The sequence below is a fragment of the Gorilla gorilla genome, chromosome 19 (genome assembly GCF_029281585.2).
Source record: "Gorilla gorilla gorilla isolate KB3781 chromosome 19, NHGRI_mGorGor1-v2.1_pri, whole genome shotgun sequence".
NCBI lineage: Eukaryota > Metazoa > Chordata > Mammalia > Primates > Hominidae > Gorilla > Gorilla gorilla.
This window is the reverse complement of record NC_073243.2, coordinates 104,213,093-104,229,773: the sequence shown is the minus strand read 5'-3', so window position 1 is coordinate 104,229,773 and position 16,681 is coordinate 104,213,093. Positions and strand designations below refer to the sequence as shown.

At 41.6% G+C, this 16,681-nt stretch overlaps 1 protein-coding gene across 2 annotated transcripts in view; it reads left to right on the top strand.

Moving 5' to 3' along the window:
* Positions 1-14: 14 nt before the first annotated feature.
* MTRR (5-methyltetrahydrofolate-homocysteine methyltransferase reductase) overlaps positions 15-16,681 on the top strand; it is a 32,058-nt gene continuing 15,391 nt past the window's right edge. The window contains exons 1-6 of one of the 2 annotated variants that reach the window (XM_004059050.5): positions 15-112; positions 1,677-1,830; positions 4,287-4,440; positions 6,169-6,286; positions 8,850-9,228; positions 14,047-14,169. In XM_004059050.5, the coding sequence (XP_004059098.5) occupies positions 1,702-1,830; positions 4,287-4,440; positions 6,169-6,286; positions 8,850-9,228; positions 14,047-14,169 (903 nt within the window). In that variant the 5' untranslated portion in view covers positions 15-112; positions 1,677-1,701. The remainder of the gene's footprint in view (positions 113-1,676; positions 1,831-4,286; positions 4,441-6,168; positions 6,287-8,849; positions 9,229-14,046; positions 14,170-16,681) is intronic. The other variant, XM_055367537.2, reaches the window with a different exon arrangement.

Genomic DNA, 16,681 nt, shown 5'->3' with positions numbered 1-16,681 from the left:
GGAGCTTTCTATTGGTCCTGGGTACCGAGCATGGGCGCTGCGTCAGTGCGCGCTGGCGCAAGGTTGGTGGAAGTCGCGTTGTGCAGGTTCGTGCTCGGCTGGCGGGGCGTAGGTAAGCTGCCTGTCGGCTACTGTTCCCGGATTCCGGCCGCTCGCCCTGCACTAATGTCCTGGGAGAGGCGGCCCGGGGCGGGGGTGGGCAGCCGGCTTGCGCCCGTGGTTCCCACGCCCTTCGGCCTCCGGGGGTCGCCGCGGGCGCGGGCTCGGGCTCGGGCTCGGGCTTGGTCTTTGGCTTTTGGCTTTGGTGTCCCCGGGAGCGTGTCCCTGGGCTCGGCGTCGGCCTCTGCCCCGGGAGGCCCCGGGGCGGTGTGGGGTCTCTTCTCCTGTTCTGCCTTTGGTTCTAGGCGCTTTCCAGGCCTAGGGAAACCGCACTCGGGGACGCGGGGAACTGGGGAACATGCCGGGTTGGGGCGGCGCGCTCCGGGGAACCCGGGACGTTCCGAGCACCCACCCGGCGGGACGCGGCCGTGAGTTCTGCCCGCGGCCGTGAGCTCTGCCCACCGCCTCCGCGCCGCCTCCGGGGCTGCTGGGGCCCCGGCCTCCGCTGAGAGTCGTGGGAAGGTGGTGCCGGATTGTGGGGCAGTAGCAGGGATGAGGGGTTGATTGATCCTGGGAAGCCCTCAGGATGTGTGTTTCATGGGAAGTGATAGAAATTTTAGCTGTGGTAAGGTTTTCATTATCGTTTCCACCGTTTTCTGTGAGCTGTCAATGTGTAGTGTTTTCATATTGTTTATTCACTCATTCAGATAACTTATATCGAGTACCAGTTTCATGCCAGGTGCCGTTCTGGGCGGTTCATTCACCGAAAGCCAAGATTTTGGTTTGGGTTTCAGTTTAAATCTGTCTCTGCAAATTGACAGCCCACCAATTTTAGCCTTTAGATGAGTGTGGAAAAAAATCTGTGAGTGTCGTTTGTTTTACTACTGCTTATCTCTTGCGGAAAAACATGTGTTAGTAAAATGTTTAAGTGGATTGGAAATATTTTTTCGTTATATTCACCCGTATGTATATATGCCCGTACACTCACATATTTTTGATTTGCATTAAATAATGAAGGAGAGTATGTGCTTCAGTTACCTTTAGTACTATGATTAGTTTGTTTAGCGTTAGGATCAAATAAGAACCAAGAATCGTATCATTTTAATATAGTTTTTACTTTTATCTTTTTTTAAAAAGAGGAAACCAAAAGCTATTTAAGACTGTTGTGAATGATACTGGGGCTCAAGTTTTGTTCAGGTTCTTGGCTTGTGCCCCATCGTTTTTCAGGTAGGTGGTAATACTCTCATTTTTAGGATAAAGGAGCTGTGGTACGGATCATTTGGGGAGCTTGTCTACAGGGTTGCACTTAGGAACCACAGATTCAAGCCCAAGTAGTTTCGAGCCGATCATCTGATTTCTGAGCCATGGAATTAGAGTTTCATTCGTACACTCTCCTTAATTTGATGAATTCTTATTTAAGCTCATCTGAGATTAGTGCTGAAAACAAATTTAGAAAAGGTCATTTCATATTATGTGTGGGTATTGTTGCATTGTTTCTTAAAGATTGAGGGAGAATTAATATCTTTAGGTTGTTACTGCTTCATTAAAAAGAGGATCTTTTTTCCCCCATTTTTCAGTTTCAGTGTTACATGCCTTCAAGTGATGAGGAGGTTTCTGTTACTATATGCTACACAGCAGGGACAGGCAAAGGCCATCGCAGAAGAAATATGTGAGCAAGCTGTGGTACATGGATTTTCTGCAGATCTTCACTGTATTAGTGAATCCGATAAGGTTAGAGCCGTTACAGTGGATTTTACCGTTTTGTGCTTTGAAGAATTTTGGTTGGGAAGTGATATTTATGAAACAATAAAAGGACACTAATACCACCAGATAGATAGTCTTTGTTTTTTAACAGAAATGTATTTGTTCAATGGTATAGTAAGATATCACCAGCATTTTTTTAATATAGGAGTGTGTAGTTGAATTAGACTAAATGGTCTCAAAAATTGAAACAAGTAACAACTCCTTAACTGTAAATGACAGAAGTAGCATATGCTGTGTCTGTTTCACAGGGTGGCTGTGAGAACAAGTGAGATGTGTGTTTGCCTGCTCAGGTGTGCTTTCCACCTCTTGAATCTCAGTGTCCCACTTTTTTCCCCAAAAGAAAGGCCTTGCCGTGCGTGTTAGAGTTCCTCCTGATGAAGGACCGCCTAGATTCTTTTGTGAAATATAATTTAAAGTAGTAGTGTAAGGATCTGGAAAAAACTCGGCTGCTTCTTCAGGGACTAGTTGTTTATGTTCAGTCTCTGCAGAAGTTCCTACCTTAGGGTATATGCAACTTTACCATCTTGTGTTCTTTTATTTAGTTTGCTGCCTCCAGATTATACTATTTCAGACAATTCAGGCGATAACAGTTGGCAGGGGCTTTATACCACAAGATGATTTGCCAGCCGCTAAGCAGTTAAAATTCACTTCAACATTTCAGAGACTGTCCTGCCAGTGCTCTCTCACTCAAGTGCACAACCCTCTCTGGCCTTTCCTGAAACTCCAGTTCAGAACACTAGACTGTGTGCAGCTCAAGTGAGTTATAAACCCAGCTCACGGAAGGAGACTCACCTAGTTCCTTTATGCAGCCCTGCCACGGTAACTCTGGACACCAGAGAAAAGGGAGCTTCCTGGAGGAGACTGCCAGTCAGCAGACTCTGTCATTCTACAGTAACTTAAGTTCACATTGCAGTGCCACATGATGAAGTATCTGAATCTGTTACTTTGGACAAAACCAAAGCCATCAGTATCATAAAACTAGTCCTGATTTGGCCCCTTGTGGTTGACCTCAGTAAGTTGATCAGCAGGTGTTTTGGCAGTCAGATGAATGGTGAATTTTTTTTTTAACACCAAGATAGTCATGCTATTTATCCTCCCTGGCTGATGGTTTTGTCTAGCTGTTGATAATCTAATATCCTTCCTAGTTCACATAGTCCTTTTCAAGGTACTGACATTACTTATACAAACTCTGTATGTAGAGTTTAACACACAACTTACATAGAGTCTTTGAAGCATTAAATACTTCGGTAAAAAGTTAAGTCGTTACCTCTTTTATCAGTGTGAAAAATAAGGTGAATTATTTGGAGCCAAATTCGATGGTGTTCATGGGCAGTAAAGCTTGTGGAGTCTTACAAGTAAGACAAGGAAGTGTTCTATTTGAAATACTTAAATTTACACGAGAGTAAGAATAAAGAAACTAGATTTGTAAGAGTTTATAGCTCAGCTTATAGCTAATGATATTCTCAGAGTTAAGACAGTGAAATGCTCTATGTGAAATATTTAAACTTACATGAGAATAAGAATAAACTTGATTTGTAAGAGTTTGTAGCTCGCTTATAGCTAATGATAGTCTCAGCTCTCTGGAAACCTGAGGGAATGAGCGGTTCTTGATAGCCAGGTCCCTGATTTAGAAGGGGTAACACTTTTAATTTCCCAGTTTTAAAATGCTCTGTTGTCCCTCTGCCTTAGTGTCACATGCAGTACACATGGCTGGTTTTATATTTTGCTGAAGATTTCAGAGCTGTTGTGTTTTTATTGCTGTTTTTCTTTACCACAGTATTCTACTTGTTGCTTCCTTGTCTTGGCATTCTAATCCTGAGTGCTTATGTATCAGTTCTCTTTATTTCTGAGTCTCCCCATCCCCATTTTAACACCTCTTTCCTTGCTTTTTTTTACTTTCTTATGAAAAGACGTTTCCACCCAGTTAGCTGCTGTTCCTCCTTGGCAGCTCATCACAGTGCCTAGGTGCCTCATCTTGGCTCTTAGCAGTGCTGATTTGCCTTGCAGATTAGAGCTCATGTTAATGTTTGGCCCATGACTCAGTGGCAAAGAGTTGACTATATCCTATTTCCTCTGATTTTTCTAAAAATGAAACACTGGGACTAGATGGAAACCTGGGATGGGTACTGTCTGTGCCTGTCCCTGCCTTTCGTACACAACATGGAAGAGAAAGACGTGTTAATCTCCCCCAACCTCTTGATGAGCATCAACAAAACAGACGCATGGTTTCCTTGAATGACATCCTGCATTAGGCAAATTGATTAAGCTGAGAGCGCCTAGTCACTGGACTGGTCATCTCAAAAAAACTGGCAAGGAAGAAGATTGAAATACAAGACAGGAAACTAAGCTGATTGCTTTGCTGCTGAGTTAAATCAAAAATGCATGTAGTGTTAGGTCCCTGACTTGATATCCTTGTTTTGTAGTATGACCTAAAAACCGAAACAGCTCCTCTTGTTGTTGTGGTTTCTACCACGGGCACCGGAGACCCACCCGACACAGCCCGCAAGTTTGTTAAGGAAATACAGAACCAAACACTGCCGGTTGATTTCTTTGCTCACCTGCGGTATGGGTTACTGGGTAATGGACTCTCTCTTCTGATCTTAATATAGTATACTGTTGATATCTCTGGCATCTGAATTATCTTTCAGAACTATGAAGTGTGATCATATAGGTTTTGTCTTTCTTATGTATATATTATGTATATGTATATATAAATGTATGTAATGTGCTACCTTTTCTGAATCTTCCCCAGACTTTACCCCAGAGCCACACCTCTGCAGAACCTCTTGAGTAGCATTTTAATTAAGGATGCACCTCAGATGCAGCCATGAAACATTTTCAGAATAGCAGTGGCTGGGCCTCATCCTAAACCTACTGAAACAGTCCTTGAAGAAGCAACCCCTCATGCCACTCCTCCATTTAGAAAAGCAGAACAAAACAAAACACTCCCAATGATTTTGATAACTTCTCTAAGAACGATTCTCCCAGAATGAATGATTTTTATTTCCCAGCTACACATCAGGATTAGCTAGGGGAGTTTTTACTAACTTCTATGACTTAGGCCCACCTCCAGTGATTCTGATGTAATTATTCCAAGGTAGGGCCCTGGCATCGTTATTTTTAAAAGCTCCCAGGTGATTCTAACATATGTATCCCAGGTTAAGAAAAACTGACTTAGGACTCTGTGAACCATAGTTTAAAAATGTTAGAGGATCAAAAGAACCAGATCAGCACAATATGATACCAGAGGGGAATTGAGGGTCTGCATTCCTGACCTGTGACCTATATTGTTTTATCTTTGAGGATTATTTTTTGGAGAGGGTATCTAGCAAGGATGGGTTGAGTATAATAAATAACTGGTTAGAAATTTGAGATTGTAACCCTGCCAGTGATCTGTCATATATAACATGTTCAAGAGAGTATTTCACAGTATTTATAATTTTTTTTTACCTCAAGTTTTTATACTTTCTGTATTTTCAAAGAGAGAACACGTACTTGTTTGAAAATCCAGAAAAGACGGAAACAGAAGCCTGTCCCACTGTTCTAGTCAATGTTAGGCCTAAGCGTGGAACCACTCATTTCTCACCCTTTTGTAGAGAAAGAACATGGAGATGACTGCACAACTGAGGGATTTAAGCTTTTTTTTTTTTTTTTTTTTTTTTTTACCATGAGACATAGAAGCAATTCTTGATTTCCCCAACACAGAAACATACCACATCGTTAATTGTGGTTATTTATATGGCTGGTGTACCTTTCTATATCAGGAGTCAGTAAACTCTATAAAGGTCCAGATAGTAAATATTTTAGGCTTTGCAGGCCTACTCAACTCTGCTGTTATGAATAATATGTACACAAGTGGACTTGACTGTCTTTTAATAAAACTTTATTTACAAAGAAAGGCAGTGCATGGTATTTGGCCCAGAAGCTGTGGTTGGCTGACCCCTGCTCAGTATCAGAAAAAATGTACAGATGACAGATATCGTGGTTTTGCAACCTGTCTGATCCTTGTTTTAAGATTTCTATATTTTTACACATAGTCATGGAGATGAAAATGTGAAGTCTTTTCTTTCAACAGTGGCCAATAAGTATTTTGTTTCATTATATCTGCTACTTTTATATTGTAAAATAGAAGAAAACTGCCTGCATGCATAGTATTACTCAAGGAGAATAAAATGTGAAGCTCTGCATTATTACTCCATCCGTAAGAGCATGAAATAGTATTATTTTAGATATTTTATTTACCTAGTCTTTGTGTCCTTAAATTTAAACTTTATTGTGCATTAATTATGTATTTGGGCTCTCTAGGTCTCGGTGATTCAGAATACACCTACTTTTGCAATGGGGGGAAGATAATTGATAAACGACTTCAAGAGCTTGGAGCCCGGCATTTCTATGACACTGGACATGCAGATGACTGTGTAGGGTAAGGGCAGTGTTCTCTGTTTACTCCAATAAGCCCTCTATACATGATGGAAGTTCATTTGTAAAACATGTTGGCTTTTCACTTAACACTGAAATTTTCCTCATGTTTACTTTTGTTAGCTTTTTTAGCTTTAGGATCCAAGAGGGTCAGCCAGAGATTGATTTACCTATTTTGCTGATTTTTTTTGTGTCCGTCTCATCCTTGTCAGTATATGCTAATGGCAAGAGTTAGAAAAGGTGCTCCAGTACAGTTATCTTTATTTTAAACAGTGTAAGTATTTGCAGAAATCAGCTTGTTCTTTAGGAACTTTAATCGTGCATGTGCTTCTCTCTGCCATGCACATGGAGCCTTTGGATTGGGCTCTTTACATGGAGGGAGCCTGGTGAGCCACACTTCGCTGTTAGAGAACACAGGTCTGCGGGCCTTCGCTGCGGGCTGCATTGCTTGGCGTGCTCTTACCCTCTGAACGGCCATTTGCCACCATGCCAATCAGACGTTTACAGACGCATACTTTATCTTTTCATTACTTTTATTCTTGTTTTTACAAGTCAGTATTTCACCCATTGCGCCACCTTTCAAATCATCCTGATGTGTTTATTCAGTGGTCCTACAGATATTGTCCTATAACTTACTTAGCCTTCAACTATTTTAGCCAGATAACAGCACACACCCTTGATTTTTTTCTAGTAGGTCCATGTGTTAATTTAATTTTCACTCACTATGTTACTGAATAATCTGTTTATGAGAAAATTACAAATTCAGCAAATGTCTTGCTTTTCGGCATACTGTATTTCTGCTGAACTCACCCCTGTGCCCACTTCTTCCATCTTTCCCTTCAGCTCTGATGCCGTGGGTTTTTTCCATATCGCCAGCACACATATTCTTCCTGATTGTGACAAAGCTTTGTGACATTTCCTTGGGAATTCACTTTAGCTCTGTACCTTTATATTGAGCTTTGTTCTTTTGCCAGAAGCTCATTGACATTAAATGCTCAGTCTTGTATGAGCTGTGCTTAACTGTTAATGTAATGCTTGTGTCATCCATTAGGCCCATCACTCATCTGTATTTCACTTCTCTTCAAAGGCTTTCATTTTCTCTGTTGATTTATTGGTGTAAGTATTAAAATGCTTGACTGTATATTTCAGTAGGCTATAGTGCTTAGATTTTCAACCTAACTACCTTACTTGAATTTTTCCTTTTTCTGAAATGAAGATATGTTCAAGACATTCTTGCTTGATGTGCCACCGCACTAAATGGGGTTACGAATGCACACTTGAGTCCAATACCTGGGTTCAAATCCTTGCTCCCCCACTTACTGACTGAGATCTTGGTTGAATTAGTTAAGCTTTTTGTTCCTTGGTTTTTGCCTCTGTGCAATAGATAACAGTAATCTATTTACTGTGTAAGCTTCGTAGGAGGGTCAAACGGATTAATACATGTCATCCTCTTAGAAGAGTGCCTGTTATCACATAGTAAGCACTCAGTGAACGTTAGTTCTCCTCCTGGTTATGCATACTATCACCTTAATATTTCTGAGTTGTGAGAGTGATATTTTACATGTAGCTGTTATTGTTGAACTGTAGTTTTATAAACTTGTTTTCACAAAGGCTCCTCAGGGCAGCTCTAATGTGTAACCAACCACATTTTGAGTAGTGTACCACATGAGCACCTCCCGAGCACAGTGAAATGACAGCCTGAGTCATAATGAGACACAGGCCTGAAAATCTGTCTCCTCTTGGTATTCATTTCGCTTTAGGAATTAGAATTTAATTGAACCTCCTTTGAGCTGTGATTAAAAGTGGTGTTATTTCCACAGCCCTGACACGGTCTTATCCACTGACTCTACTTAAACTTCTCTGTTCAGGGAATGGCTGCTTTTATCATAATTTGTTAGTAGTAGGTGGACTGCCACATTTAAAAAATCTATTTATGATGAATTCAACTTTCCCAAAGGAAGGTTGCTTTTTTTTCTCCTGTTGTCAGCCTCCCTGGGAATTTTACTAAAATAAAAAAATAAATAAAGGCTTTAACTATTTAGTCCAAGGACTTGGCATTAATCCATAGTGATTTCTTGGTGATATTTTAATCTGTAGGAAACAGATCAGTAGATCAGTAAATTGGCTAGGCAAAAAAAAAAAAAAAGGTGCATTTGATTGATGGAATGAGCATTTGCAGCATTATGGTAGCCTTGGATTTTGGTTAAGTTCTGTTAGCATTAGTATGCCTATTTAAAATTATATCTTCTTAAAATAAAGTTTACCAATTCTGGAATATTAGGAGGAATTCTATTCCTGTCATCCTATTACTAGAATATCTTCCTATCCCTCTTCATTTCTTTTACCTTTATACATACTCATGTTTTCAGCTACGGTGCTAATGAACACATAATATATCCCGCTTATTAAAACTTAATCATGAAGTATTTTTTGTATTCTGAATGGTCTTCATAGTGTTTCTAACAAGTGCATACTTTGCCAAATGGACAGACTGTCATTATCCTGTTCTGTGTTCAGATGGAGAACTTAGGCATTTATTTTGTTTTTCCTTTGTTTTTACTGTCCAGTTTAGAACTTGTGGTTGAGCCGTGGATTGCTGGACTCTGGGCAGCCCTCAGAAAGCATTTTAGGTCAAGCAGAGGGCAAGAGGAGATAAGTGGCGCACTCCCGGTGGCATCACCTGCATCCTCCAGGACAGACCTTGTGAAGTCAGAGCTGCTACACATTGAATCTCAAGTCGAGCTTCTGAGATTCGATGATTCAGGAAGAAAGGATTCTGAGGTTTTGAAGCAAAATGCAGTGAACAGCAACCAATCCAGTGTTTTAATTGAAGACTTTGAGTCCTCACTTACCCGTTCGGTACCCCCACTCTCACAAGCCTCTCTGAATATTCCTGCTTTACCCCCAGAATATTTACAGGTACATCTGCAGGAGTCTCTTGGCCAGGTAAGGAAGTTTTTCTTTATGCTATAGATGCTATTTAATCATGGATGTTTGCTTTGGGCTTTTAAATTATTACTACATTAGAAGAGAGGTCAACAAACTATGGCTTACTGGCCCAATGTGGCCCAGAGCCTTTCTTTTGTAAATAGATTTTACTGGAACACAGCCATGCCTATTCATTTAGGTAGTGTCTATGACAGCTTTTGAGCTGCAATAGCAGAGTTAGTGGTTACCACAGGGGCCTGCAATGCCTAAGGCATTTGGCCCCTTCCAGTAAAAGTTTTCCCACCCAGGTATTACAAAAGGTCTTGTATTATTACTTCTGTATTTGAAGAAATAGATAAGAACTCAGTTTCGTCATTATTTTGGAGAACTAACAACTTGGTTTCTCATTTTAGATGAGTCAAACAGAGATGAGTTGTGTGGGCAGTGAGTTGAGTATCACATTGCATAATAGCTAATTTCTCCCCACAGTCAGTGTATGGTACCCTGAAGTTTTTCTAACCTGCTTAAAATAAGTTTCCAGAGCAGGCAATCTTTGAATGCAGGGCTAAGCCCTCTTTCTGTTGAGTGGCTGTTTGGAGTTCCACATGGACTTTTCTTACAAAAACCACACCCTTACTGCAGCTATTACCAGTTTTAATTTCTTGTTGTTTTTAATGAAGACAGATTTAGACATTTAAGAAATAATTTGGATGCAGCATCTTTCTTGTATATTAGCACTGTTTGTAAACACCTGGTATGATAGCAATTTTTTTAGCATCTTTTATAATGTCTTTCTAAAGCTTTCATGTAAGTATGATTTTGTGTATAAACAACTATGGGCTATTGTTTTTGCACTTGTACTTTATTGTTTTGTGAATTGTTTAAGTGAGATAATTGCAGTAAGTGTATGTCAGTCTGGTTTGGGAACAGACACAACATATGCCTGGGCTGGTGGGAGCAGAGTGCAGTGTTGCACCACAGACAGGATCAGTTCATGGCAGCGAGGATAGAGATTAATCATTAATCTGACTAGGAGTTTTAAATTAGCCGGAAGATCTGTTAAGAGTTTATGGATTTTTTCCGGGAGGCGGAGGTTGCAGTGAGCCAAGATTGCGCCACTGCACTCCAGCCTGAGCGACAGAGTAAGGCTCCGTCTCAAAAAAAAAAAAAAAAAAAGTTTCTGGGTTTTTTCTTAGTAGAAAGTGTCATTAAATAGGCTTGAGTTGTTAATTATGTAGTTAAAAGATTTAACAGATCTGAAGTACTTAAGGGAGACAATATAAATATGAAATAATATACTGAGAGAGTAAAGAATTGGGAAAAAAAGAATGTTTTGTAGGGCATCCTCTTGGGACCATTGCCTTGAGGCACAGAGGGGTTGGAAGCAGGATTGGGCATAGTGAGAAGCTGAGCTGCGATGCAGTCTCAACAAAGGCCTCAGTCAGCTCCTCGCCACGTGGTACCTTTCTCCCATGTGGAAGTATTACCTCTAATAACCAGAGGGTCTTCTGGGTTGTGTGGTAGAGCAGCAGGACCTGTTAACGAGCACTGTCACTTGGACCTGCTGTAGAGCCCTCTCCTGCTCTGGGCCCCACGCAAAGCTGGTGGCCTTTTCTGTCACCTGGTATTTGGGTCTCAGCAGTCCTCCCAGGTATGGAATGTGCTACCCACAGATCCTGAAGAGACTTAGCAGTGGTTCTGCTTCTCTCTAGGAGAAGTGAGGTACAAGGTGCACTAGTGTGGCCTTTACTTGGAAGGGGATGTCCTGACGTGCACCAAACTGTTAGAACCCTAAAAATTGTGCTGGCACTGCAGGCCCTTTAATTGCATAGGGCATGGGTCTTACCAAGGACTGCACTGTTCTGGCCACTCCTCATTGCTCATACAATGCCCCTGATAGAGTAGGCTAGTGTGGTGCTTTGCAGGTGTTCCACATTTATTCAGACTCTTATAACAGCAGGCAGGACTTATGATAGCCCTGGGGCATAATTGTAAATTTATACATTGTTCCAACGCAAAGTGAACTGTTTCTGATCCTCTTTAGTGATAGGGTTGGGAAGGTGCACTTTGACTAAATCATTGTCCGTGTACCTGAGGCCATGCTAGTCTACTCTGTCAAGGAAAACCAGCTTGCACGGAGGTTACAGCGGACCTGTTTCTTGTTTGAGTTTCGAGTAGTTCAGCGTCATCCCCCAGGATTTGTGTGGTTTTTGCAGTGGTCAAACTGGTGAATTAAATGGAGATACGATAGAGACCATCCCCTGTGTCTACCAGCTTTTTAAGGATGTCATTTCTCTCAGGATGCTATTTTGTTTCTCTTGTTCTATCTTGGTGTTTAGGGAGGAGGATGGCGTCAAATTCAGAGACTTCTTCTTGGCCCTCCCCATGATGATAGATCTTACGTCATAGGCCAAGAATTCGGTGTTGCCCTGTGCCAGCTGCTGAGTGGCCACTGGAGGTCCTGGGCCAGGACTCCATTTATCGCCTGGCCCCCATGTGCCTTGCTGTCATAGATGAGCTGTGCTGATGCTTTGGGTCCCTGGGTAACAACATTCATTTGAACCCCCTCTTAACAGACCCTGGAATGTTTGCACATTCCCCTTAGCCCAGTGTACATTTCCCCTTTGGGAGAAGGACTGCAGAAGCCATTGCCAAGTACAGTTTCTGTAGTGTCTCACAGTCCCTCATCCTAGGGACCTCTTCTCTCCTACAGTCAGTGGGTTGCAGGTCTGGAAACAGGGCAAAGGATCGTTTTTATTGGAGCAGTGGCCTACAGCTCGTTTTACATGCCTCGTTGATTTCTTTTCATTGTAAGGATTGATCCAGTGCCTTTGTGGGCTGCCCTTTTTTACATCTGTGTTCTGCCCTCCTCAATTTAGGACCTCAGCTGTGTTGTGTGCATTCTCTCCTAGCTCCTGTGGGGGCATAGTGCTCTGTCGTATACTTTCTTAGGGGTTAGTCCCTTACCTTCCTTAGCTAGCGCAGTGCTTTAGTGGCCGAGTGTGTCGCAACAACCCCAGTTATTGGTCTAGCAACCAGAAGAGGGCATGGGGTGTGGTAGTGGGGGTACAGGCATATGCTGTGGGCAGAGGTCCTTACACCATCCAGATGCGAGAAGGGAGTTCTTACTCTTCATGGGAGGGACTGGCCGCATCTGCAGGCTCAAAGAGTTCAAGGGAATCTGGGTAGGAAGATTTTTAAAGGAATCTGGTAGTCAAGATTTTTAAGGGGTTCTGGGTAGTCAAGATTTTTAAGGGAATCTGAGTATTCAAGATTTTTTTCCCAGTTAGTCCTTGGCTTTCTCTGCCTTCACTGTCATGGGCTGCATGAGATGACTGTGTCTTTCTAAGCTCCTGAGGATGTCCCCTGGCTTAGTTCTATTTTAGTTTTACTTAGTTCTTAATTGGTGATTTGTCATTTAAGCTTTTTGCATTTTTTTCAAGTGCGAGTGAATTTTAGCAGTAGCCCCCCCAAGTCCCACCAGTCTTCTCTTCTGCTGTTTCTATGTAGTTCTCAAGCACCTGACGGATCTTGCAAGGTGATGCATTTGCTTCCACTGGCTCTCCCTGCTACTTACAGTTGTGTTGTTGCTGTGTGCCAGTGCCGTCTGTCTGCTCTCTCACTGGTGTGGTGTTCTCATTGTCAGACAGGCAGATGATCCAGCTCCAGACTCCATTTTAGCATCTTTCCCAGGCTACCCTGGCACTGACTGTCACAGGCTGGTTCCCAGGAGTCAAACAATGAGATGTTTTTAGGGCATCCTCTTGACAGCATCATCTTTGAGCATGGAGGGATGGAAGCAGGATTGGGCACAGTGAAAAGCTGAGCTGCTGTGCAGTCTCAGCAAAGGCCTCAGCCAATCCCACAGGGTTCTCTGGAGCTGGTGGGTCTTCAGAGTTGTCCTGAGTTGGAACGAAGAGGCTGGACCTTTGTAGTCTTTGATGAGACATTGGATGTGGGTTGCCTCTGAAAGGAGGTGTGGGCAGGGGCAAGGTGTGACCTGAGAATGCTGAAGTGGTTCTTGCAGGTGGCAGAGGTAGTCATTGTCAGCACTGCCATAGCCTTTGCAGAAGGCAGTCTTCTTAGGGGTACATCTCAGTACCCCCACATTATGGCTCCCAGACACCCAGAACTGAACTTCATCCCAGCTTTCCCATATAGCCACTTATCCACAATTAATTGACTAGTACTGTTGAAATATTTTGTTTTTAAACTTAGTAATATAGGAAAGGAGTAGGGAGTATTATAAAGAACTGGGATTTTTTGCAGTTTTCCAAGACCTACTGTGTCCAGTACAGGAGCTGCTGGCCACATATAGCTACTCAAATTTAAATTAATGAACATTTGTTAAGATTAAGAATTAGTTTCTTAGTGACACTACCTGTATTTCACAAGCCATATTTCAGCAGCCATATGAACAGCATTGCCCCACACTAGGGGGTTCCTGTGACCATCTACACACACATGTTGCATTCTTAAACATCTTTCACATTCTTCAAGATCTCCTCTCCTTCCTGAAACATTTGCATACATTCTGTTTCCCTTTATGTAGTTTATTAGGAAAACTACTAGATCTTTACATGAACATGCCAGTATTTTTATTTTCTATGTGTATTTCAGAAATTCTAATGTCTAATAGATAAAGAGTTTGAAGTAGAATTGAGCTTCTCTTCTGAAAAGCTAGCTCCATATGTCTGCCCTCATTCATTTACCTTGGAAATGAATACTGACTAGCCAGGAAGTTTTGTAAGCCCCTATGGATCTTGCGTAGTCACTAATTGAAAGAAGGGTATAATTGAAAATTGCACTTATATTTTGTCACATTTGTTGCTCAAGGAGGAAAGCCAAGCATCTGTGACTTCAGCAGATCCAATTTTTCAAGTTCCAATTTCAAAGGCAGTTCAACTTACTACGAATGATGCCATAAAAACCACTCTGCTGGTAGAATTGGACATTTCAGTAAGTTGCAAAATTTATTTCTCAGCACAGTAATATTGTCAAGATGTGCAGAAAGAGTTGTGTGGTGCTTGGTTATATATGCTGAGTTGTGTGCTGCTTGGTTACATATGCTGAGTTGTGTGGTGCTTGGTTACATATGCTGAGTTGTGTGGTGTTTGGTTACATATGCTGAGTTGTGTGGTGCTTGGTTACATATGCTGAGTTGTGTGGTGTTTGGTTACATATGCTGAGTTGTGTGGTGCTTGGTTACATATGCTGAGTTGTGTGGTGCTTGGTTACATATGCTGAGTTGTGTGGTGCTTGGTTACATATGCTGAGTTGTGTGGTGCTTGGTTATGGATGCTGAGTTGTGTGGTGCTTGGTTATGGATGCTGAGTTGTGTGGTGCTTGGTTATGGATGCTGAGTTGTGTGGTGCTTGGTTATGGATGCTGAGTTGTGTGGTGCTTGGTTATATATGCTCAGAAGAATGAGAGGTCTCTGACAGGACATCTTTCCATTTTATTCCTGACCCATCATTTTTTTCTCTCTTCTATTTTCACACCATTTTCTTTCCACTTCAGGGAAGGACTAGGGAAGAATGGCTGGAGGAGATTCAGCCTGAGAGGAAGATGCTGGCTGACTCAATAAGCCATGAAAGAATAATGGGATCAGAACAGCATTTTATATATAAGAGGCCTAGGAAAGGAAGCTGTCCACTAAGGTCAGCCAGGAAGTTAGAAATAGAGCCTGAGGTCAAGCGAGGTGGCTCTCACCTATAATCCCAGCACTTTGGGAGGCTGAAGGCGGTCACTTGAACCCAGGAGTTCCTGGGTAACATGGCAAGACCTTGTCTCTACAAAAAAATACAATAAGTAGCTGGGCATGGTGGTGTGTACCTGTGGTCCCAGCTACTTGGGAGGCTGAGGTGGGAGGACTGCTTGAGCCTGGGAGGTTGAGACTATAGTGGGCTGTAATTGTGCCACTGCACTCCAGCCTGGGTGACAGAGTGAGACCCTGCCTCAATTTTTTTAAAAAAAGAAAAGAAATAGAACCTAGACAGGCAGGTTAGGGTTAATTCCTCAAGAGCAGTGGTTTTGATTTCTTGAGAATCTGGAAAAAATTATGGACTCTCCCGAAAAATGATTACACTTGTCCCTTAGTATCTTCGAAGGATTTGTCCCAGGACCCCTTTCAGATACCCAAATCCTCAAAGCTCAAGTCCCTTATGTAAAATGTTATAGTATTTGTATATAATCTATGCACATCCTCCCCTACACTTTAAGTCATCTGTAGATTACTTACAGTATCTAACACCACGTAAGTAGTTGCTATACTGTATTTTTAAGTTTACATTATTTTTATTGTTATTTTTTATTGTTTTTTCCGTCCCAAATACTTTCCATCCAGGTTTGGTTGATTTTGAGGATGGAGAACCTGAGGATATGGAGGGCCAACTGTACATAGAAACATTTACATACAGTTTTAGTCTGAGATGTGCCTCTATGCACCCCCTCCACAGGCCCCCTTCCTACCCTCCACACCCTGCTGGAATCCATTGACCTTAGGTTAAGAAACTGACTGATAATCCTAAAATAAGTGTTTGAGTACCTCTTCAAAGTCATTTAGCTCAACCGTTTATTTTATGAAAGTCTTGAGAGGTTAAGTGGGTTGTTCTTTCAGAAAAGCAAGGGCACATTAAGTCTGTCTGTGTAGATTTAATCAAACTTCCTAACAGAAAAAAAGAAATACAATGTGTCAAAACTAGATGGTTTTGCATCCATAAATATTAATACTATGTACACCAAAATATTTTTTATTCTGGTATTTTACATTTTTGTCATAAAGAGGCAAGGGTTGGTCTATGCTTAGTCCAGTCTGTCTCCCTTGCTGTCAAGAAATCTGAGCTTGTGTCATTGTGAGAGGCTCCTTCCCAGAGCCCTGGCCTGCATCTTTATCACTCTGGGGCTTAGAGGCAATGGGCCTAGTAATAGACTTGACTTGGGAAGTGGTGACTTTTTCAGCCCATGTTTGCTCACAACCAATATCGAGCCAGGTGGTGTAATGTTTTATACTTAAGGAAATAAAGTACCCTTTCCTGTCACCTAAAGGAAAAGAGTAAAGTAAGGAGAAGAAAATTGAAAACCAATGCATTTGACCATAATTAGTTTCTTTTGGTTATAATGTATGTTTTCGTGTGTGTGTGCATGTATGTTTTTGTAAGAGGGATTTTTATATTTACATGGGTTATTGAAAACACCATAGGACCTTACTTTGTAGAGAACAAGGAAGGTCTGACTTCCATTCTTTAAGTATGATAAAAGGCAAAACACTGGATAACTACCAGATTTCTTTTTAATAGTAACTGCTAATAATGAAAGTATGTTTATTTGGTTAGTTGGGCTTATTTTTTAAAACAATTGTGTTTTTTTTTTTGAAATTCTATTTTCTGAGTTCATATATTAAAATCATAATATTGAAAACTATATTTTTGTTACCCTACAGCTTAAACTATGTAACACATATAACTTTTTT